Raw genomic sequence first — 24,295 nt, 5'->3', positions numbered from 1 at the left:
AAGAATGCATTTCTTTGCTACTAGAACAGCTTGATTTGCAGTTATAACAGTGCACTTCGAGAACATCCGTAGTACCAATCAATACACAAAGTCAGTAGTGCATTTTTCAATACAAGAAAGCTTTCTCAATTGATCTGAAGAAGAAAACTTAAACCTTGTGACTTCATGAGGTTCACAGAAAACGACAGCACAACACCTCCAAGGCACTGGTCCCTGTACTGCAGGTGTAGTCATACATAGCAACAGAACAGGCACCCATGACTGACAGCTTTCTTCACAGAAAGTCAATATTTACATTCCTCATGAACATACAAAAGAACGTCGAGGTACCTGAGAAATTAGCCCCTGACTGCCACTTGGAAGGCATCATCAGAAAGTCAAATCACTTCAGCACCTCCAACAGAACTGCTTTCAGTCTTGAGACTCAAGATCTCTCACAGATGCACCAAGGTCTTTTGCCTGGGAGTGCGATATGTCTGAAAGGCATAATGGATGCTGAAAAAACATGCTATGAGGGGTTTATTGTTTAAAATGTCAGAAGAGAAAGAAAGCGTTTGGTCAACTCTTGCTTTCTTTCTTGCTGAAAAAGGAAAGAGAAATCTGATAGTAATAAATGGCCACTCCCAGGCTCCTGAGCCAGCTACAAGGGAATAGCAGCAGGATTCTTCAGCGCAGAATAGAGAGCTTGACCGTAATATTAAGTGATCACTGAAGTTGGGGGACAGAGATGCAGTGGTTCGATTCTGCTCTCAAGTTCCCAAAATGTCACCACATAGAACGGCCCTAAATCTTGGCTTGGAAGTCACAAAACATCCAGTGCCTTTCCAAGCAAGATCTCAGCTCCTCTCATTTCCTGCATACAATAGCATTATTCAGCCACTGAAGTTTCCACTTAGCTTGCATTTATGCCAAGTACTTTTAATTGCAAAGGAAAAGGATGTTAAGCTCTCCCATTTCTTTCTTTCTATTCACAAGGGACACAGCAGTGGTTGGTAAAAGTTATAGGTTAAGGGTTGTTCTCCCCCCTCCATCTCACTTACTAAGGGACTTGTATCCTCCTGCTGCCTCTCAAACAGAGGTTACCTACATTGCATGGGTAGGAAAACTTATATTGTCATTTGTAAAATACTTTAAAAGGCAAGACATGGTAAACTTCCTAGCAAACAGCAGCAGGGAAGTCTGAGTGGTATCGGAACCCTTCGAGGCATCAATTATAACTGATGTTCAGAGTCACCTTGACCAACCTACGTCTCATTTAAGAACGGGTATGGTACACGGACAATAATACAGACAGCATCCAACTGCAAGAACTCATCAGAACAGATACAGAATAGCAGCTTTGACTGAAGCAAAATGCTGCACAGCAAGGAGTGAAGTAACTGGAAAAACAGATGCTTAATTTCTACTTATTTTTGGCAACCTTGTTCCTATCATATTTGTTAGATGAGGGGGAAGAAAAGCTGCTGAATGCTGCTTAGTAAATTATACATGAACCACAGCCACATGGACTATCAGGGTGGCACTTCATACAGCCCTACTCAAAGTTATTTTTCTTTTGATCAGTCCATAGAAGAGTCTGAAGTAATGCTTCCATATGGGTTTTGTTCCTATTATGCAAGATCTGGTGAACTACATTATCCAAGACAAATACATTAAGTGAACTGGTGTTTTGGCCTTGGTAGGGTTTTAAGAAGCGTCTTCACCCCACTTCTTCAGCCTTGGGACAAGAGATTTATTAGCTAATTACTATGCAAATGACCTGAAATGCAAATTACATCCTAACATAGCCCCAGGAGCAAGAATTTAGTTAACTGTAATGGACCGTAATTCTATCAAAAAATATAGTTTATTAACAAGCACATACAATAAATTGCACCACTAACTTTAAATAAAACATCTAGCAAGCTCACCTTCACACTAAGTGACATTTGGTTAATACAGAGCAAAAAAGCAATACACATATGCTTTCAACAGACACAGAACAAACTCAGTTGCAATCCAAGTTCAAGTTTTAATCCAAAGAAGGGCACGTAAAAGCAAAAGCAATGCAGACTTCACATGAACCTTGCCATTTCTTTCCACCAGACCTTTGGTCTCTTACAAAATAGGTCTGTAATACAAAAAGTAATAAAAACTCTGGATTCAATTTACTCAGCCTCTTCCATCACAAGTTACCTATAACATTTTGCGACACCATGAGTAGCATTAAGAGGGAGGTAAGAGGCAAAGATAGTTACGTCTTGGAACCATGTGAGTTCAGCTGCAGATAGAGAGGCTGCCTAGCAGCAGGCATGGACCTCAGTGTCATTTTCCCAGTTTTTGCAAGAAATACAGAGATGGTAAAACATTCTTCTCTCTTATCAATTAAAACTTGATCCATCCTCCACTGACATCAAGGCAAAAGTCCTTCTGTTATCAGGGGTACTCTGATGTGGCCACAGCGGCCTTCAAAAGAAAGTCATCCTCTCTAGTGAAAGGTTTGTCACTCTCCAGTCTTCAGCCCGGCTGTAATGTCAGTAAAACCTGACAGGCTGCTACCACACGGGTGTTAGAACAGTCTCCTTCTCCCTTCATGCCAGAAAAAGGGATTCAGCAGAATTCGATACATAAGAATTGAAGCCAACTTGGCAATAATCAGCTCTGCTCTGCTCAGTGTAAGATCTTAACCTCACCGCAATGAAGTAAATAGAAGGTTTGTAATGAACTTCAATGAAAGCCCAAGAGAAGCATCAGACCAAAACAGAAAAATACAGACTTCTTGATATTAGACCTTGTTCTTCACATAGGAAAGGACATTTGGATTTCTGATTCTCCAGGAGAGTAACAGGAAGATTCCCAAGCACAGTGCTCCAAATCTAACAGTGTCCACAGTAAAACCACTCAAGCAGTACTTTTAAACAAAGGGCAAAGATTCCTCTGCTTCCTCTGTGGCAGAACAAAAAAGTTATCCTCATAAGCAATAGGGTCCCAAATTTATTAATATGGTGCCTATTATCACAACATGAACAAAAATGATGCCTGTGCTCCCTAATCACATTAGGAGGTAATTAGAAAAACTTCATAGCAGTTGTCAATGGGTTAAAGACTCGTTTTCTCTCATTTCTATTCCTGCACCTTTCTAACACCTAGAAAAAAACCCAGAAACTTCTCCTGCTTCCACACTAAGCAAAGAGTTAAGATCTGCTTTTATGACAAAAAAAACTCTGTAGAAAAGGTCATTTTTTTCAACTGCTGAAACCAGGTATTTTTGCAGCACAAGGAAAAACTTAGCTCAATGTGATCTCACAAACAAGAGCAAGCAATAAAAAACTACTTAGAAATAAATGAATTAAAGTGAAGTCCAAGAATTGTGACGCCTTGCATTGAAAAACAAGTGATGCACAGTTCAATCAGCAAGAAGCTCCCTCTCCCCTCTGCAGCTTGCATAGCTGGCTCTCATCTTAGCTGGTTACAAAATACTCTTGCAGTGGAACAACTTCAGAAGAATTTGGACAAGTGAGAATGGAGTTATATTAATCTAGAACAGTATCACCCAAAGATACAGATGAATACAAACACTGTTTGTATAAAAAAAAAAAAAAATCAGAGAAACATGAATTTAAGCTGCATTTCTAGTCTATATATTGGCTTTTCTCTTCCTTGTTTTATAAAAATAGGGTATGACATTTCAGCTTCAATTGTGTATTTAAGTCATTTATTCATTGGACATTCCAGTCCTGAAATATCATCTATTAAAGTGTTAACATTCATCCTGCTTATAGAACAGACCAATTTTCTTCTGAACTCCACTTGTAAACAATAATAAACTGAACTCAAAAAATAATTAAGATTATGGGAAGAAGAAAGAAAATTAAGAATAAATAATGATAAAGCTCCACTCTTACTATCTGAATGCTAATAAAACAAATGCCAGTGCCTTTTGGGTGATCAAAAGATTTAACTTCAAAATACTACTTACAGATTGAATTCAGAACTGTACTTTAAAGCCTCTCAGTCGCTGTAAGAAGAGGACAAATCAACTTCCAATAAAGCACGTCCTTCAAGGACAGAGGGAGCCATGGTAAAAATAATACTGAAGATTCCTGATCGGAGTATGGTATCAAAATATAAGTATTTTTATCATTACCATAGTTCTCTTGTCATCCATTTAAAAACATGGATTCAGTCCTACACTTGCACGTTTCTGATAGGGGTATAATGGTACGTGGGCCATTTACATCTTGGCTGGGTAGTACTGAAGGAAAAGACAAAAAGCTGAAGATTCATTTTGCTGCTTCAGCGGTAAAGGCCGCGGGGTGGGAAGGGCTGTTGGGGATACCAACACTCAAACAAATGAGTGAAATGACAGAGTCAGAAATCCAATAGTACGAAGTCTGCTTGGCCATGGCTCTTTCCCCTACTGCAAAGCAGATTTAATAAATGGGATTTATTTTAGAAAGTTTCACAATTCTTAAACAGTAGATGATACTTGCATTCCTGAAGGATTAAGTTCTACATTTCTTAACGCTAATTCAACTCTCTAAAACCAACCCAATAAAACCAGCAGAGCTTTTACAACTAACATGCGCAACCTAAAAATTCCACCCTCAAAACTGCATTTTTGGTACTCTTTTTAAGCTCTTAAGATACTCTATTTATTGAAGAGATGCCAGGAAGCCTGCAGTGGGAACAAATGCTTCTTTGGCAAAAGGAAAACATTTTAATGCCTCCTCCCTTCAAAGTATGCACACCTCACCACAACATATGCTAATATACTACCAAATAAGTCTCTTTATCTTGCCATTTTCATAACAGTTTCATTCATATCTATTTCAGCTTGCAACTACCTACTGCACACTGTGTTAAATCAACAAGTAGTTTATACCTAAGAAATAGAAAATAAATAAAAAGAACACATTCTATTAAAAAAATTATGTATTTCAGAACAAGTCAAGAGGGACTAATTTTGTATGACCTGCTTCAGTGTAAAATTAAACTTTTAAGTCATGCAGGCATTTGGGCCCTGTTTTCCATCCTTTGTCCTTTATTTAAAATGAGCAAGATCTAACAAAAAAGGATGCCCACAAATATGACAGTGTGTGGAAATTTGCACTAAATATGCTTTTAATACACGAAAACAAAGTTATAGCCCTTTTGTGAAGCTATCTCTGTATGCATATATACCTACACATGGAGATACACGTACCCCTCCAGGTTTCCAGCCTTCTCCAAGGCACACACTCTTCCATAAATCAGCCAAATGCTGAATCTAGAAAAAGATGAAGACCAACTCTTTGCAGATCTACAGTCTACAACTTTAAAAGTATAATAATTAGAGATAAACATTAACTATCATAGTCCTAGGTGTTTTATCCAAGGCAAACTGATAAAGTCATCTTCTTCCAAAGAAGCAAAAGGGGAAGTGTTTATTAAAATAAAAAACTCAAGCCAAAACAAAGAAAACACACCCTCAAACATGCTGGAGCAAGACCACTTGGTGCAGGCATCAGTACCAGCCTTCCTTACTGAAACAGGATCTTTAGTCTCCAGATATATCCTAGTTCCTCCAATTAAATCAGTTTGGCTTCTAATGTTAACAGAAGGAAAAAGATCTGCTTTTAATATGTGGATTTAAATACCACGAGTAATTGTCAAAAACTGGGTATACAACTGGGATAACTCTGCTGGGGAGAATATTAAGATGAGAGGGAGAAAATAAAGCTAAATTCTACGGGAAAGCTGCTGAGCTTCATTGAAGGCTTCTACAGGCTTAGATCCACACACCTGAAACCACCTGTAGGGGTGATGATGGGGGAGAGTGAGAACTTGTTTGTCATAACTGAACCTGTATTTTTGACCCTTGTTAGACGAATGGAAATGCCTCAAATGATGCAAGGGGTCACCCTGAAGACAGCCACATCTGAAAAATACTGGAAATCCTGAAGTCAGAGCTTGTGAATTTATTTGCTGTGTATGTTGTCCTGGAGGAGAGAGAAGTTAATGCTTTCCAAAGGTTGGTATTTACACTTCCGAAAAGTTTCTGCAGTTCTTCCAAATTTGATAGGGCAGGATGTAAGTGCCTCTTAGTGTTCCCAACCGGGCACTTCTGCTGCTTTGGCACACACACAGAGTATTCCAGTACCGATGGGATACGATGTTTAATGCAGCTTTAAACTGGCAGCACTCCTGAGTAGTTTTAAATGTTCATCAACTCAGTAGGTCAAAAGTCTGCAGACACTGGGTGGAGCAGCAGTATGCCACAAAACTAACAGTTGTCCTCCTAGGCAAAAAAAAAAGAGAAGGGGGGGGAACAGTTGTCAGTAAAGATTAAAGCTCCTGGCCCCATTCCACAGCAGACAATATGCTGGTTTGTAAAATACAGGATTAGCTGATCTCGACACTTAGTAAAAGAAGGTTCATTTGCTCTACGAGTGCCTGATACAAAAGCAGGGAAGCACTGCAGGGGTTCTCAAAAACCTCCCTGGTTTCTAATGTATTCAGTTTAAAGCAGCAGCATGTGGTTTTTCTTTCTGTGGAGGGTGTGGCTGAGCACTATAGCCAGTAGGTTTAACAGCTAAAAGGGAAATAGCTGGGTCATTCTTTGCTGCAGTTTGCTCGTGTTTCTTAAATTACTGCTTGTAGGCATGAAACAACTGAAGTCCAGTGTCCTCCTTTGGTTCAGCCAAACGAACAAACTGGGCCCTCATTTACAGAAAGGACAACTGACAGGCAGAGCTGTCACACTGTGCCAGTACTACAGCAGGGGTGGTAACATGAAAGCCAGATCCTACCCTCACTGTGACCCTCCTCCTGCCCCCATCCTGGCAGGGACCTAGATGTCCGCTTTAAAAATGTTAAGATCTGTTTTTCACTAACCCAGAAATCACACTTTACCCAGTGCTCTTGTCATCTGTGCTTTTTCAGATACATAAATCCAGTTCAACACTTAACTATCCTTTCCTATAAAAGAGGATATAGAATGTGATACAGAAATCCAGACAGAAGTTACTGGCATGGACGTGGCATGTGCTAATCAGTGCTGTTCAAACATTCAGGATCCCTACCCTGTGTGTTTTCATAGTCACTGTAAGCTCTTTAGAACAGAAACAGTCCTTCATGTCTTTCTAAACCAGCTACAATTCCACATAATCTTACTGTGTCAAGTGCACGAGCTAGAGAGATAGGGGAACAGGCTACTCCGTTTAGATCTCATTTTCTGTGGATTTGCATCAAATGTCAGCTACGGAAGACTGTATTTGTTAAGGCATTTTGCAGAACACAGTACGCTCCTGTCTAAGGGAAGGAATGATAACCCATTTTTTAAAGCAGCTAAAACCATGCAGAAATACGTATTTTCAATTAATATATTTTAGAGCGTTAATAAAATGTGCTTCCAACACAGCCCTAAGGTACGTTTTTGTGAGTCCTAACTTCAACAATTCCTAAAGGTGTCTACTGACAGTCTGTCATCTTGGAATGGTAAGTTCTGCAATGAACAATGCTCAGCAGTTATTTAGAAAGTAGTTCTCTAGTCCAAACTCTCCTATTGTTGGATTATTTCAGATAATGTAAGGATTTAGTGACCAGCAAGTAGTTCTCCATTAGAAAGTTCTTCCTTAGAAAATTATACTGTTCAGTGCTCAAAAGGAATTCTTCACAGTGTGATTGTAACATCTTATGCCATTCTGAATATTAAGACTGTAATGGAGAAGCAGTTTATTTTGCTCAACATGAAATCCATTGAGTTTCAACATACAACTGAAGTGTAACAGAACGGCAAGCTGAAGTGTGCAATCTCAACAATTAGATCTAAGAAAGATGACTTTTCCAAATTAGTATTTAAGCAGCCTTGTGGCTGCTGTCCATACCCAAGTTGTTTTCATTTCATGAAGCTGAATTGCTTACAAATCAGATACCTCTTATGCCACAAACTCACAGCAAAATAACCTGTGATACAGCTGTGTAAAACAGGTACCATCAACCTGAATCACCAATTAGTCTCTTCTTTCTTCTTAAAGGTCTTCCCACTGAAAAGCAGTTTCTTGTTTCTATGGAGGATAACTATCAAGTCAATTGATTTCAAAAGGACAAGAACTAAGTGGCATTCTTGTGCATTACATATACCAAGTAATTCCTTTTTAAAGCACCTTTCTTTTCTGATCCTGACTTTTATGGCATATGCTTTGTTACTAATGGGTTGACTTGAATTCTGTAAAAAGAACCTGAATATCACATTTGCTCTTTTAACTCCAAGTGACTTTAAGAAAACCTTTATCATCAGTGCTCACCTTAAAGCTGTATTAGATATTTCTCTACATGAGGGCAATATTTCCTGAACTGTATCCCTGCTTTGAGTCCGGTCTATGACTGCACCGTCCAGCAGCTCAAAAAGCCTGTGTAGGCTTGTCTACTTGACTTAGGAATCCTGCACACACATTCACAACTGCTACAACCACAAAAACTGAAATATATTTAAAAAGATGTATTGCTACTAACTATATTTTACAATGCAGAATGCTTCCACAGTGTATCTCAATTACTGTGGAAAGAAAAACAAGGGTATTTTACAGCATAACATTTTAATTTAGCTCTGGCGTTAGAGCTTTTTTCTGTATTTAATCCTGCAGCACTTTTATTCAGTGGTGACATTCTCCTGAAGTCAGGGCTGAGACCACCAGAGGAAGTATTGGTGTTCAGTAGTATTTCCTTCCCAAGGCACAAAAGTGCCATGAATGTGCTGCACTACCACAAGCAAGTCAATCCCATCATACCAAAACCCTTCTCTAGCTTACAGCAGAGTCTGAAACAGGCACATGTGGTAGCTCTTGTTAAACAGTCCAACAACAGTATTCTGGTTGGCTTGTAAATAAAAGATTTGACAACTTCTACAGCCATTGGACAGGGGCTTTAGATCTGAACTGCTGCTAAATTAAAAAGAAGAAATCTTTAAGAACATGCTTTGTTCCTTAAGGTGCTCTTCTTCCTAAATGAAACCCCAGTGTAATTTCCTGTATAATTACCCTTGATGCAATCCTGCCATTGGAGTTTCCCTCAAGGGAAAGAGCTTTGGGTAGACAATGGTAAACATAGGCTGGCTGCAGCGGTGGCAGTGTCCCAAGGGACAGTGCAGTAATTCCAGGAGGCTTTTAGGTAGTGAGATGGGAGTCAGAAAGTTCAAATCTAAAGAAGAAAAGAGACAAAAAATGCTTGTAACAAAACAATTGCATGATAAAGTCAAACACAACAAGCATGGATCCATGAACAATTCAGAAAATCAGCTGTCTCACATACTTAAGGCTTTGTCAAAAGAACGGCAAGGTAATACAAATTACCACAATTAGGGTGAAACACACGGTGCTTTCAATGTGTAAGTGCAAGAGGTTAATTGTGTACGTTTAGCATATGTGGGCGTAACATAAACTGGTGAAAATATTATAGCTCAAGCAAATAATAAACCCCCGTAATAGATCATAAAACATTTTTAGACACAAAGATCATCTAGAGAAGTATTTAGTAATTAATAACAATACAAGGATTCTGAAAAGGATATCAATACTATTTTACTAAAGTATTTCAGCAACCAATCCAGGGGGATATCTGAGCTCACCAAAAATCCCAAACTCCCCCATCTGCAAAAAGAGACCTGAAATATTTAGAATGACTTGAAATACAATCCAGCCCAGCATAATTCTCAGAGGTCCAACCAAGGAGGCCACTCTAAAAAGATCAATACATTCATCATCTCTTAAGTGTGCCCCCACTGTTCACAAGATGCCATCCTTTTCACCAAAAGGGACTCCAGGGTCATTTCAGGGGAAAAAGCAATCATTTTCTCAGGCTTGGCCCAAGCCACATAGTGTTTTATAAATTAAACCCAATATGCTAATCTCCATCTAGAGACTGAGACAGCCAAGACAGGTGAATGAGTTCAGGTGCTGAGTAATCAAGACAAGATGCAGTACCTGATAAATCAGTTTTGTGATATCACACTAGTTTCAGCTTTCAAACACTGCAAGGTTTAACCCCATACACAATGTACCACAAGAGCCTTGACTGAGATGACAAGCATGACGAATAGTACATTTGCGTCAGAAAGAAAAGGTCACATTCTGCAGTCAAACAAAGACTGAGGCAAAGTAGTCCAGTCATTGCTGTCATACTTACCTGGCAGCCACCAAGTACTTAACAGCACCCTTGAAACTATAAATTTAGGCAGTGATGGATCAAATCTGCTGCTTTCATCATGTGCCACCTGCTTCCCCAACACACCCTTATCTTACACCTCTCTGGACTATGCATTAATCTTGCCCCACTGAAATTTGGGTGTCAACAGTGGTAATGCACATTGTCTTTAAAAAGGTAATTCAGAATAAGATATGTATGTGTGTATATGTATATATAAACATACTAAAAGACTACAAACTAGAAGTAGGCAAGATAGTTAAACATGTATTTCAGCATCTTTTTCAGGTTCTGCACCTTGGCTGCAACTAGATCTAATCATCAAAGCCTTGTATAAACCATCTACAAACCATTTCTTAAATGGATTTTGCAATGCTATCTTGCTATTCTCAAACCAAACTTCACCAGCATCTTCAGGAACCACTTTTACAGAGTCATATTCTAGGAATTACTGTGCAACTCACAACTGGGTGAGAAAAGCAGTTACTGACGATTTAAAAGATCTTGTAGCTGATGTTCTCAAACTCCTTTTCAAAGACTGGAATTTTGCAAATCAGAATGAAACAGCATTCGTCACTGTGTAATTTTGGTGCAGCTGATATCCTGATCCTAAACAACTGAAAACCTCCCAGACCTCCCCTCTCCCAACTATATGCAGAAACATCCAAAATAGACAACTGCAGAGTGGTCAGGTAACGTTCTTAATGTCAACAAATACATTCTCCACAAAGCAGCACAGCTTCCTATGAACACAAGCTTGTGGGGTTATCTCATTCCTCAACATGAGGCTTCTTTCCCACATCACTTTCGCTGCAGACCTCCTTTGTGCACTTCTCCTGGCAAAGCAGTAGTCTGGCAGTTGTGATTTACTCCAGTGTTCATGGGACAAGTGACCCCTTATCATAAACTCTCTAATCTTTCCACTGTAACTCTCTACCCTTCTGCTTTCTCCTTTCACCTCTAAAGCTGACAAGATGTTGCAAATAGGGAGAAGTCACAATATATCTAAATCTGTCAAAATGTGATTCTGCAGGTTATCATCAGATACTGCTAACTCATGTGATTGCTTGATGCAAAACCAGATAAGCCAAAGGCCACTTTACAGCAAAGAGCTTGAATTGGGGCAGAACTAAAACAGCTCAGCTGTCACGCTGCATGTACTGAAATGGCCAAGGGCTGCTAGCATTTCTTCTGCCTTATGTATAACAGCTCTGCCAGTTTAGGAGTGTGCTGCCTGGCAAGAAGTTGCATTGTTGGCTGATGCATCTAATCTTGCCTCAGGAACCGTATTTCTCATCTCCTATTTCCATTAAAGAATTCCTCCTGCAAAAAAGCGTCCTTCTTTGTACAGTTCTCAATAAAGAAACCATTTGTAAGCACCACTAAACCTTAGCAATAGTCTTTGGATCTTTGTTTTTTGACATTGGACATTTTTGTGCTAATACAGCATTTCAATCATAATTTGATTAAATAAATCTTTTAAAATATTCATCCTTGCTCAAGTCTTTGAGGAGCTATTTGAAATGTTCCTATCACTGCCAGAAACACACTTCCACCCCTTCTGTAATCTGAAGAATGCAGAGATTTCATACCTTTCAAAAACCTGTAGTAGATGTTATAGAGGGTCCTCATGGCCAGTTCTTGCAAAGGCAGCACATGATCTGTTTCTGTCCCTATAGATTTCACCTCTGCTGGCAGGAACACAGTTAACTGGCCTGATGAAAAAGAGAGCAGTTTCACCTCTGAAACTTGAATTGGAGAACCACAACTAGAAGGACACAAGACATTTAGAAAGTGGTTAGAAAAAAATGATAAAAGTAACTTTATGGGGAAACCCAGATGACCAACCCAAAGTGCGTCTGATAACTGTTCTTCAGTGCAGACCCCTTCAAGGATTCCTTGCACAGTTCAATATATGTTGGGGTTGGGCCTTTAAAGACTCCTTCTAACCCCAACTATTCTAGCGATTACGAGCTTCTATAACATGCTAGCCATGGGAGGCCTTTACTTATCAAATAACATTCAAAAGCTAGAGAAATGAGAACACAGTCCCAAGAAAGTCAACTACGTGCACTACATGTCCCTTACTTTGCCAACATGCTCATCTCTTTTGGCCTCTGAAGGCCATTACTGAATATTTTACTTAATAGTTTCATACCTAACAGTTGGTTTCCTGTGTCTTAGATCAACCAGTTGAGAATGGTGATGGATTTCTCAACTATAATACATGAGGCCAATTACAATCACCAAAAAATATCATTTAAGTGCCACGGGTGATTCTGTAGCATACATTTCCCCATCCACAGAGTTCCCTTAGAGGGTGCAGGGCGTGAAAGAAAAGTAAAAAGCACAGCCTAAGCTGTAGTGGGAAGATACCCTAGGGAGTGTACAGCCTTGTCCTTCCCAAATCATATCAGGAAAAAGAAGGTTATTTTGGATCCAAGGAGAGAAACTTAGCTTGTTGTAAAAATAACAACTCTTTACATGATCCCTATTGCAAGCTATCATGCCAAGGAGACACACATAGGAAAATTCTACTAAGAGGCTGGGGAAGTCAACAGGGGAATCGGAATTGTTTATGACAACTTAAATTAGAAGCCAAGAGCAACTTGTTAGGGCCAGTCCTAACAAATGGAACAGAAACACAAATTTGTCAGCCTTCCCAGATATTGGACCTAAAACTGAGGTAACTACACTCGACCTTATCAGATGTGAAAGAAATATCATAGTACTTCCTCCATAACAAAGAATCTCATTTCTTCTGATTAAAGGAAAAACAGCCCAGAGAAATAAGCAAAACAGAGCAGCATCAAAAAGCAAGTCAGGAAGTCTCTTGCTAAATATTTAATATTTTCCCACAAACCATTAATGGGGTTAAAATATATTTGGGAATTCAGAGGTCCAGTATTCCAACAATCCATTCCCCAGGAATCCATACCAATGAGTTAGCTATCACAACACATAAATCTATCATGTTGTATATTCAAGCTGATTAACCCTCTACCAACCTAGCTAGAAGATGCACCCATACACTCACTATAGTTTCTGCAGCTCAGAACTGGGCTATTTGGTCTACTTTATGTAAAGGGTCATAAAGAGAGCAAAAAAACCCTAAACAAAAGAGACCATCAAAAGGAATACTGTCAGAGATATACATCCTTAAGTCCGGGTGGATAAGGGAATGAATCTCAACCCATGAGTAATCCTTGGTGCAAAAATAAAGCACACAAAGAAAAACCCCACACAAAATCTATGGAGGTTAAGAAGTGGAACAGAGGATGGTCTAACTAGCTGGGAGAAAAAGATGCTGCAGTAGCAGCTTGGTGAATAAATAACTGAGGGCAAAAAAAAAGGCTGCGACCACCCATTGGCTGCCTCCAACAAGACTGACAGATACCTTAGCTGGAGACTCTGAAATCCAATCTGCAGCAAATAAGATCAAAATTTATTTTGAGTGCTGAGATCATCACCTCTTATATAAAAGGCTTTTTCAGTCACTCTGACTGCAGGATTCCCAGACAGAGATTCATTACTTGCACAATGCAATTTTATATTCTATTTTCAGAAATACTAGCTTTATGTTACTAACAGCAGCATGTCGGATTTGATTCTCCAGTGGATGACCAGAAAGAGCATGAAAGCCTGGGTCTTCAGCTCTCTCCTGACCCATGAAAACCTTGAATTGGTTACTAATGCTTTCTTGGAAAGAACACAGGAATTCCTCACATGACTATTATTACATAATTTTAACATCATTCAGCACATTATCAAATAATCAAATAAAACCTTTGGTTTCTTAATAATGTGTAAGTGCTCTTCCTGTGCTGGAAATTTTCCTTAAAAACAGTCTATGACTTTTCAGGATGGTTTCACAACAAATATCTGTTTGGGACACAAAGACGGGTTTGCTTATCAAAAATAGTATCTTTTTATTCTTTAATATTAAGGGAAAAAATAATGTTATTTCTTCCACAGAAGCATTACAAGAATTAATTTCATTGCAACACTTCCAACTTTGTCTTTTCTATACTAGATGTAAATACTCTCCATCAGGGATACTAGCAGCTATAGTCTGACCAGGACTGTACATGTAATCACAGCAAAAAGAACTGGTAATATCTTCACAAAAGGTCAGTGCAAAGATAAAATTATTTTGCCTGAGTATAAAATAAGGACTTAAAACATTAAAAAAACACAGGCATTCTTATTTACAATCACCTGATATACACCGGACAGCTGGATCCAACTTGTTTGTCCAACTGTCATTGTCACTAGTGTTGTTGGTCACAATCTACGTAGTTCTACTACCTTAGATTTATTACCTTAAATGTCTGTCTTAGGACTTACGATCAGTTCTGAAAGAACAGAGGCTAGGAATTATTTTTCCTGAAAAACAAAATTATTGGTAGCTCGAGATTGCAGACAGTGCAGCAGAATTATAATCCAACTGCAAGTATTTAAATATCACCCAACCAGCTGACAGGGAATATTAGAAAAACCTTAAAATGCCAAGACTCAGCATCTCACATATTGCAGGAGAGTGCAGGCTGTAGAGATGGAATTTATATTTAATGCAAGATTTGCTGAGAGTGAGCACACCAGAAATTTATAATTAGACGGTAATGGGGACAAATCCTCTTCTGATCAGTTTTACACCAGTAAACTGGTGGTGCTGATCCTAATTTATGCTAGTGCAGTGCAGAAAGAATTCAGCTAGTGTCCTAGACAGACCACTTCTTTTCCCTCACATCCTAACCACAAACATGAGACAGCCTAGGATATTTTTAAAATCCACATGTAAAAATATACCTGTCAATCCACCTCTCCTAAAAAAGTTCTTATTTGCTGCAACACATTAAAAAATACTTTGTTCATTCTTTAGTTCTCGAAATTCTGTGAACCCTGCATTTTTGGCCAACCTTTAAATGCAGGCAGGATTCAGCTTTAGGCCTTACATTATCATTACAAATTCCTTCAGAATAACTGCACTGTCTGTTACAACCTAATACTAAACTCTTGAAAGTCAGCAATTAGCATAGAAGATTTATTACAAAACTTAAACAGAACTGGGAGCTGCAGTAATCCCTTCAAATTAACATCAGTCCCGAATCAATCACACACACATATAAAATAACCAGTTGTATCATACAGGAGGATAATTGTGAGAAATTTTACAAGGAACAGGTATTCAAGACAGCTGAATTAATTCATACCTACCCACTGCAACCAATGACTTTATTATACAGGTAAGATGGGAGGCCTTTCAGATGAATGTTGTTATCCACATAAACATACTGCAGCTCCCGAGAACGACCTAAATCTGGGTTTAGAAAACAAGAAAAGTCAGGGGGAGAAGGGATGACATAGTGACAAAGCAAGAAAAGCAAAGCAATTCTCTTTAATTATAAATAAGCTAATCAGACCCAATGTAAGCAAACATAAATTAATACTTCTCCAATGTAAAGTTTCAGCCAATGGCTTTATTATTCATGAGCTGAAAAGCTGCTTAGAAAAAAGCCTTTGAAATTACTAAAACAAAACCAAACCCCTTTTCAGTAGCTCTGAAAATCGCATTATAAATAATTGAATTTTAACACTGACAAACCCTTAAGTCAGTTTGAAGCAGCAAAGGGACAATTGATTTCAAATCCACAGTGCATACTTCCAAGTTCATAAGGTCAAACCTGCTTTCATTAACCGGCCCCATGTCACTGAAATCACAGCTTCGCTATCTTTACTAAAGTGGTAAAGACATAAACAAGAATGTGGTCGGTCCCATTCTTTCTTTTCTCAAAGAGAAACTTGTTTGATTACGTTAGCCATAACCAAATACAACCAGTAATCATTCAGAAACAAGTCTATGTGATGTGGTAAATTACAGAACACAGGAAAATATACAAGCATCAAAGGCAGAACATTACACAACAAAAGCTGTGTCTACAAGTAAATAATCAATACATCTGAAGGTGTGCTTCTTGCATTATTTCTGTTAAAATACTCATGGCTGGCAATCAAAAGCAGCAAGTACATCATGCTTAAGCAATATTTTCATGGACTAGAAATATATTAACACACTGCCAGATAGAAGCATATAGGCTTGGAATAATTTTACTTGGTTTAGAAAATCAAAGAGGGAAAATTGAGCAAAATTAAAAGGGAAAATTTAGACTTCTAGGAAGAATTCTCAGAAACAAGATTTTTGCTTATCAGGAAGATCTAGTCAGTGTAAAACTGCCTGCTATCAAAAGAAAAGCATGCCAATGTGAGACATTGAAAAAGACAAATCAAACTGAACTAAAAATAGTATTCTAAAAGAGTTTTGAGCTGGCAAGAAAGCTGACATGTAGGATCATCCGGGCAGCCCATTTTATCTGTAGCTCCTATGCCGTTTGAGATCCCGGGTTAGGAAAAGACATGTGCATTTAATACAAAGCATAAGGCAAGGGAACAATGTCTGAAAGCCTCTCTGCCTGGGAGGGGATAGCTGCAACCCAGATCAGCTGCATTACAAAGAAATTAAGTAATCAAGAAGTCTGTATGCCTTTCAACTTAAAACTTTGATGAGAAACGAAGCAAGATAAACAAGCACTTGGCTGAATCAGCCACATTGCAAGATGATACTAACATCAACTAATTCTGATTTCCCATCTTCATCAAATGTCAGTTACCTTGGTTGGCATAAAGATAAGGATAACCAGAGAAATCAGCAGAGCTTCTTTCCCTTTTGTAATCATGGCTAAGAACAGAATAAAAAATTAAAACAATTTCCATGATATTTCTGTTCAGAAATTCTATTTGGAATCACGATCTCCCTACTATGACAATAGGTTATACAGTCCTTTCCTTATTATTGAAGGGTTTTATTGTACATGAGAGCTCTGGACACTGATCAGTGCAGATGATATTTTGAGTGATTCCTCCCAAACTTCTGGTCATCTTAAAATATACTGAGTGTCTTCAGCTGTCACACACTTGAATGGCAGCTGTAAGCACCAGAAACCTCAAAAGCTCAAGCTGAGGAGAAGCTTCAGAGGGTGTCAATTATCAAATCTTGGATATAAAGAACAAGTGATGAATACCAAAAGAAAATTAATAGATTTCTTTTCTGAAATAAAAATGTTAACTTTAGAAAAGCTGAGGGGTTTGGTTTTCTTTTAATAAAGGCTCTGCAACAGCCTGTGGAAGCTTCAGGGACCATAATCTGAGCGTTGTTCAAACAACTGAGTCACTGGATGTCAGGGGACATGTTCAACCATCACACGCTTCTTTGACCCTGCACCAAAGACATTCTAGTTCACAGACGTATCTGCTGCATCCATCAAGTGTCCCACCCCAAGAAGCAATTACAAATATCTCCGCTGACTGATGGGAACTGCTGGGAGATGCTGCTGTGCATCGGTATGAGCTAACACCTCAAAAAGATGATTTATTTTGGCTCAGGATTGCAGGGCTTAAAATAGCATAGTGAAGTTCTGGGGTATATTTGGATGAAACAAAAACATTGTTATCTTAACAATGAATAAAAAATATTGTGATACTAAAGCACTGTAACACCATCAAATACTGTAAGGCTGGGGAAGAATCAGCCAATAAAGTGTAAAGCATATAGCACGTGCATGGCACACCTCATACTGCGAGAATATCGCCTCATGTTGCAGAAGCCAATTATACCCAGAAGAGCAGAAAACTATGGGTTGCTGGGGCAGCTTGAATGTGCTACTGTTTAACTTATTAACTTAGAGAATGGGAGAAAATTTTTAAAAGAGGCTCATCTTGCTCTTTTCTACACAGATGTATGCAAATGGGCTGAAAATCAGGCAAGTCAAAAAAAGCCCTAAAGCTGTTCTTTTCATATGCACGGAGGGGGGAGTTAGGCTGCATCTCATCTCTTCCCTCTGTCTTTATCTTAGGCTATGTTTAGAATCGAAGTTCTGAGTTGACTGCATTTCCTAGGTAATTAAAGCAAATTTTTGGATGTTAGACAAAATATCTCAGTAGGAAAAATTCAATTCCCCAAGCCAAATAGCCTGTAACTATAAATGTTCCTTTGATATAGTTTCTTTGCATTAAATAACCAAGCATCTTTGAGTCCCCAAAAGAGATTTTTTCCTAGTTTCAAACACTACCCCCAAAGTTTAAATTTAAATAAATCGTCACTTTAAAAAGCTCTTTGCATCCCATCCACATTGATTTTTACGTCTTCTATCAGTCAACAAATATTGTTAAAAGTTCTCTAGAAAATGAGCTTCTGAAGAACTCCATGAAATAAGGACGCTATGGTCCATCTATGCAAGGCTACAGCTACAAAGAAGGTTTTCATGTGGCTTTTGCAAGCCCTGTACTATGTCTAAAACATTTCCACTTTCCTCCTTCCAAGCTCCCAGATCAAAGCCCTTTCTCCCAGAAATGACCAAATGCCGTAAGTCCTGAACAAACCCCAATTCTGTTATTTTTTTTTCCTTTTTTTTCCCCCTTTTTTTTCTTTTTTTTTTTTTTTTTTTAACCTCAGGGCCCTGCCATATGCATTCCACATGGCTGAAGATGGAACAAAAGCTCTTGTGTGTCTGCACTGATGCTCTTTTAACCATATTGTGAGGGCAAGGACACAAAAGCAGCATATACCGAGGGTAGAATAAGACCTTTGTTTACTGTGCACTGATAATTACTAGACCCATTTTCTAAACAAAAAGTGCACATAAACCCTCAATAAAGTGATATAACACTGAATATTTGCTGTCATAACATCCCCTGGACTGCCAGTATACTTGAGAATTTATGGCCTATTTTAATTATATTTGTACTTTATTACATAAATCATTTTTATTTCTGCAGTGTCATCAGATTCAAATTCCTGCTTGCAGTGGAATTTGTTTTGAGGCACTGGAGCATCTGCTAACTGTAAAATCTTCAAGTTAAATTTCTGCCACAGGATAATTTATAAGTAGACTGATATAAAATGAGCACTAGTTCTATCTGCCATTCATGAACAGAATTCCAAAGGCCATTTATTATTAGGGCAGCAGGAAAGCTGCCCTGGCAATAACATCACTGTCCAGGGTGCAGTTTCCAGTTCAACTTATACATAAAATTTGGATTTCTTGTTAAATAAATGTATGAGGAAGGCACAAAGTCTCACATCCATGCAGTCTTGTTTCTCTGAATATAAGCTGGAATATTCAATAGCTTTAAACCAGTATTTTTTAAAAACAAAATATCAACATATCCAAGAATTCAGTATATTCTACAGAAAAAAAATACTATTCCATTAGTTTACCCACCTGCTCGTTCATGTACCAGTTCTGAAAGTTAGAGAGTGGGACCAAGTATTTTTACTGTATTTTGTAAAATGCATTAATAGTGTTACACTTCTTTATCTTAATAGCATTTGCCCAAAAATTATGTACTTTGTAAGAACGTACAGGACAAAAAACTACACAGTACCAGTGCAGCAGTACTGTGAAAGTACCATGCTACTGCAGGAGTAAATCCTACACCTGTCAAACTAGAAGAGGAAAATGCAGATTTCCATTACACTTAACAAGAGCTCTACTGGCAGCTCAAGGAACACTAAGTATGAGGAAGAATGGATTCCTTGGCATAGTAGATGTCAACCACCATATGAAATAAATAAAGTAAATCACACTTTAAAATGCATTAAGCAGTAAGTTCCAAATGTATTTCTTCTAAAATGGACGTGTCTAATCAAAAAAGGGGGAAAAAAACCCATTCTGTCAGGAGATGAATAAAATGTCAGCTTTCCAACTCCCTAATTGAAAAAAAATGACAATATTTGCTTGAATATCACTTGTAGATATTTGTACAATAACTTTCTCTGTTATTTAATGTTTTTACTTGTTCATTAACCACTAGAATGAAGTTGGATGTAAGAACACATACACAAAAAAACATTAGCCAGTATGTGCAGCTAGCAGAAATGATGCTACAATTATGCCTTCACTCCAGGAATAATCACAGAAAAATATTCCCCCATAGATCAGGAGATAGTGCATTAAAAAGCAAAAAGATTGAATCTAATTCTCTCTTCTACTTAATTTCATCACATCGTGACCACTCTGAAGCCTTCTGATTCTTCAGAGGAAGGATTAAACATTTACATTTATACTGCGCTGCTTTTCCTCTGAACTCTAGGATTTATGATTCAGTTTTATATCCACAGATAGCAAATTATCTCCAAATGTTCACCAGTGAGTCACTATTAAGAACTACTGAACAAGGTCAATTGACAGTCTTTGATGTTTCCCGTTATTTTAAAAGTTCCTTTTGACTGTTTTGAATTTAAGTCTAAAAATAAAGAAAAAAGAAGGTGTGTCATTATATTAGAGATTTATTTCCTCCTTTTGAACTTAAAACACTTCAGCAGATCTATAGCTCATCCAGGTCATTGCTCCCTCACAGATAAGCTATGAGCACTAAAGTAGCAAAAACTTTTGCTCTTTAATATTTCACATCTCATCTTAGAGAAGAGCATTTTATTTTTGCAAAAATCAGAAGATTCAACTTCCTCTCTGATGAAACGGAGTTAGAAGTATTTGCCAAAATAGGGGAAGTTACTTTGCTTGGTTTATTTAGTACTGTGGAATCTGAATGATGCATCCTGGAAATCATTTTCTCATTTATATAATGACATCTGTTAGGACATACCTAAAACTCTGTGTCTGGAGACATTATTTGCACTTGCTTTCCAGGAATATAAACGAAGGTGCTAAGAAAATCAGAAAGATCATAAACTTCTTGAAAGACTGAATTTCTAGTCCTGAAAAATGAAGTTAAAGCTATACAATGTAATTCACTTAGAAATTATCTTGTTTCTAACCACCTCAATTTTCAGCTTCTTTTCAGTGTGTTCATCTGTACCTAATTAACACCAGACTCAGACTGTATTCTAGGAAAACTATTAATGGCTATGCAAATGACATGACAGATCTTCATGCCTGTCTGTATTTCAGCAGAGATTAGCTGGTGGCAGGGCTACAAAGACACAAATGCAGGGAAGTGGACTTGCTTTTCACAAACAGAATATACAGTCCACACTTACTGACAACACAACTGACTTCTCACAACAAACCACCACTCGCCAACTGCACCTCCTACACTTGAAGACCTGCTTTGACACTTTCAAACTTTGAAAGGGCTGAGAAAAAGGCTGATAAATTCTTTCCTGGGCTACTACTGTGGAGGTTTTGAAGGATGCTTATACAGAGCCCAAACTGAACCTTTGTTAGATTATGCAGTACTGACACTCCTAATGATGAAAAATTCCACAGTAGGTTTTAAACCTAAGCTGAAGAATCTTATTTAAATCATCAGATCCAGCAAACAGAAACAGATCATTACCCAAAGTGGTGGAACTCAGATTACATAGTACTATATTTAAACACAGCATCATTTAAACTTTTTTCCCCTCAGTTAGCTAAAAATAAAGCAAATTTGATAGCTGACCTATTGCTCTAAAACAGACGTGAAACCTTAACCTGCATTTCTTTTTGTTTAATAACGCGTTTGCCAACAGTATGATCATTGTGACAACTCCATAAACAGAGGTTGTGGAGACCACCGAAGACAGGAAGTTTGTTTTGCCATGTCTCCTCCAACCCACCCCAGCCCAGGGATGCTGGTGACTCACCAAGTGGCAAAAACGCCAGGCGGTTTCCAGCCATGGAGAGCTCATTGAGGCTCGGCAGTTGGCACAGATGGCGGGGCACATACCACAGGTGGTTTCGGTCTGCAGTCAAGTACTGCAGTGAAAGGCACATGTGCAGCCTTTCAGGTAAGGTTATCAAGCGATTGGTTGAGATGTCCAGTGTTTGCAGCTCCCTCAGGTCTCCAACCTCTACAATCCAAACAGGAGGCATTGAGAATCATTAATGGGCACAAACAAGATCCTCCCCGAAATACATCACATAAAACCACAGGTCATCAGCTAGCTATGTGCTGTTCTTAAGATACCATTCTATCGATGCATGTTGAGAACTGATACTAATAATCTCAATCATCTTCATATTTCACACCTTTTTGATGAGGAACAGTTATCAGTTAGGCAGTATGTCCAAATATGAGATGTCTCAAGTAGAGCATTCCTGAAATGTGACAATTACTGCTGTCAAAATTATCAAGCACTTCCCAGTCCTAAACCAGAACCAGGAAAAAACAACCCAAAACACATTACATAGCTTGCTGTTATTGAGGGTGTTTTGCATGACCCCAAACTCATGCAAATGCAATATCTTTTTCTTAAAAACCAGCATTTGAGAATGCAATGCTTATATCCACCTTACTTAAGATTCTCTTGCAGTGAGACTTACAAATATATGCACAGCACTTCCTGCTTAGTGACAGTCTTTCACCAAGCATGCTTAGGAACAACAGCTGTGTCTTCATTACAGAATTCAAAAGACCTGGTTTCCATTAGAAGAGAAATTTCTTAACCTGTAAGTTGTATTATATTGTAAGAAGACGCTACAGTAAGTTCAACTTTCAATTGCAATAATTACAGCTTCTATAGATTTTCTAACATTTTAAAGAATGTTAGAAGTACATTTTGTGGTTTAAATAGTGTAGTGGTTACCTATGTAAAAGAATGACACAAAAGTTCTTAGGTGATCACACAAGTAGCCTCACCTGTGCAAGTTATTTCCCTTGTGTCTGGCCTGTGGGATCAGGATGCACTAACCCAAGGACTGACTGACAAATACATTAAGCAGCTTTACAGGTTATTTCATTGTTTATTTATTCTTCTGTAGTTACTCAAAAATTGAGTACCTCTGTAAGTTATTTTCCCCAAACATGGGGAAACTCTAAGCAGTTTTGCTTCAGTTTTGAACGCTTAACAGCAATGGAACTAACTCATGAAGTGCTCCGTGCCCCTAATTCTTACTGCAGCTCTCAGCATCTTGCAGAACCAAATGTACTTTGCTCTTGGCTGAATGAAAGCAGCTCTTGCATCTGATAGCTGCTAAAACAAGATTCGCCAGAATTTTCTGCACTGAAAACACCAGACAATCTACACAATCCGCAATCTGCACAATTTACAGCTCCATCACCCAGGGTTGGGTTTTTTTTGAAGATATAAATAGGATAACATTGAACTGCTGAAGTTAAAGCTAAACAGAACCTGTTGTGCCCTGAAGTTCTCTCTGCAGCAGGAGCTAGAAAATTCACAATTCCCTGAGCTCTGAGGTAGCACCCTGTATACTACACCAAAGAAGAAAACAAAACACCAGGTTAGTTTCAAGCTGTCTTCTACACAATAGCAAATCTGAAGTTGACCTTGAAAAAAACTGCTATAAATGTTACTGTCAAGACTGAAAGTCTGAAAAGGAAGAAGAGGGAAGTTATAATTCAGTGTTTACATAGAAGTCCTAATTAAACAAAATGTGTGTGCACATTTAAAAGGGAGCTTCTGCCCACTGCAAACAATCCCAGCATTAATTACAATAGAGACTCAACAGCATAGTATAAAATATTACTGACAGAAGCAGCTGCTATGCACAGATGACCACATTCTTCAAACCTCTTGATTTTGATGTCAACAGGAATCATAAGCTTTATTTAAAAAGCTGCTTTGGTTTTTTAGTGCAAAATTGAATATAAATGGCAAAAGCAAAATAAGCACTACTGAATAGCAAAATACTGTGCAAAAGAACTGCAGTAGAACTCATTTTGAAAGAGTTTTATATTCATCACAAAAGCTTATGCTTGAAAACAGTGACAGGAAGAGCCACCTACATGCAGCCAAACCACTGACCACATGCAGTCAATAACAGGGCTAGCTATTTTCATGCACTAACCTTTTTCTCTGCCACTAAAAACAGTTTTCTAGTTCAGTTTAGGTCCAAAATGCCATAAATGTTACGGTTGGCAAAGCTGGCAGAGTTTCAAAGGCATTGCTAGAACGATATGTTTCAAATCTAAGAGGAAATAAAAGTACTCTCACTTTATCCTTCATCCAAAAAACACATACTTGCCTAAAACTTCATCCTCTCTACCTTAATCTTCCAATGCATACCAGATGTAAACATCCACTTTCAGCATAGTGCCATATGTTACAGAAACACCCACCGACCCATGATGAAGTTAGAAAGTCAACCGAAGTGCCATCAGATTACAGATATAA

The 24,295-nt window shown here is 38.3% G+C and overlaps 1 protein-coding gene across 2 annotated transcripts in view; it reads right to left on the bottom strand.

Annotated features, from left to right (window-relative positions):
* Positions 1-1,377: 1,377 nt before the first annotated feature.
* LRRC28 (leucine rich repeat containing 28) overlaps positions 1,378-24,295 on the bottom strand; it is a 53,638-nt gene continuing 30,720 nt past the window's right edge. For both annotated transcript variants that reach the window (XM_080626268.1, XM_080626267.1), the window contains exons 6-10: positions 21,806-22,012; positions 15,379-15,481; positions 11,754-11,929; positions 9,000-9,159; positions 1,378-6,259 (exon numbers count right to left, since the gene is read on the bottom strand). In XM_080626268.1, coding sequence (XP_080482394.1) covers positions 6,187-6,259; positions 9,000-9,159; positions 11,754-11,929; positions 15,379-15,481; positions 21,806-22,012 — 719 coding nt within the window. In that variant the 3' untranslated portion in view covers positions 1,378-6,186. The remainder of the gene's footprint in view (positions 6,260-8,999; positions 9,160-11,753; positions 11,930-15,378; positions 15,482-21,805; positions 22,013-24,295) is intronic.

The sequence above is a fragment of the Psittacula echo genome (assembly GCF_963264785.1).
Source record: "Psittacula echo genome assembly, chromosome: 10".
NCBI lineage: Eukaryota > Metazoa > Chordata > Aves > Psittaciformes > Psittacidae > Psittacula > Psittacula echo.
Note: the sequence above shows the minus strand (reverse complement) of the source record. Positions and strands in the feature narration are given on the sequence as shown.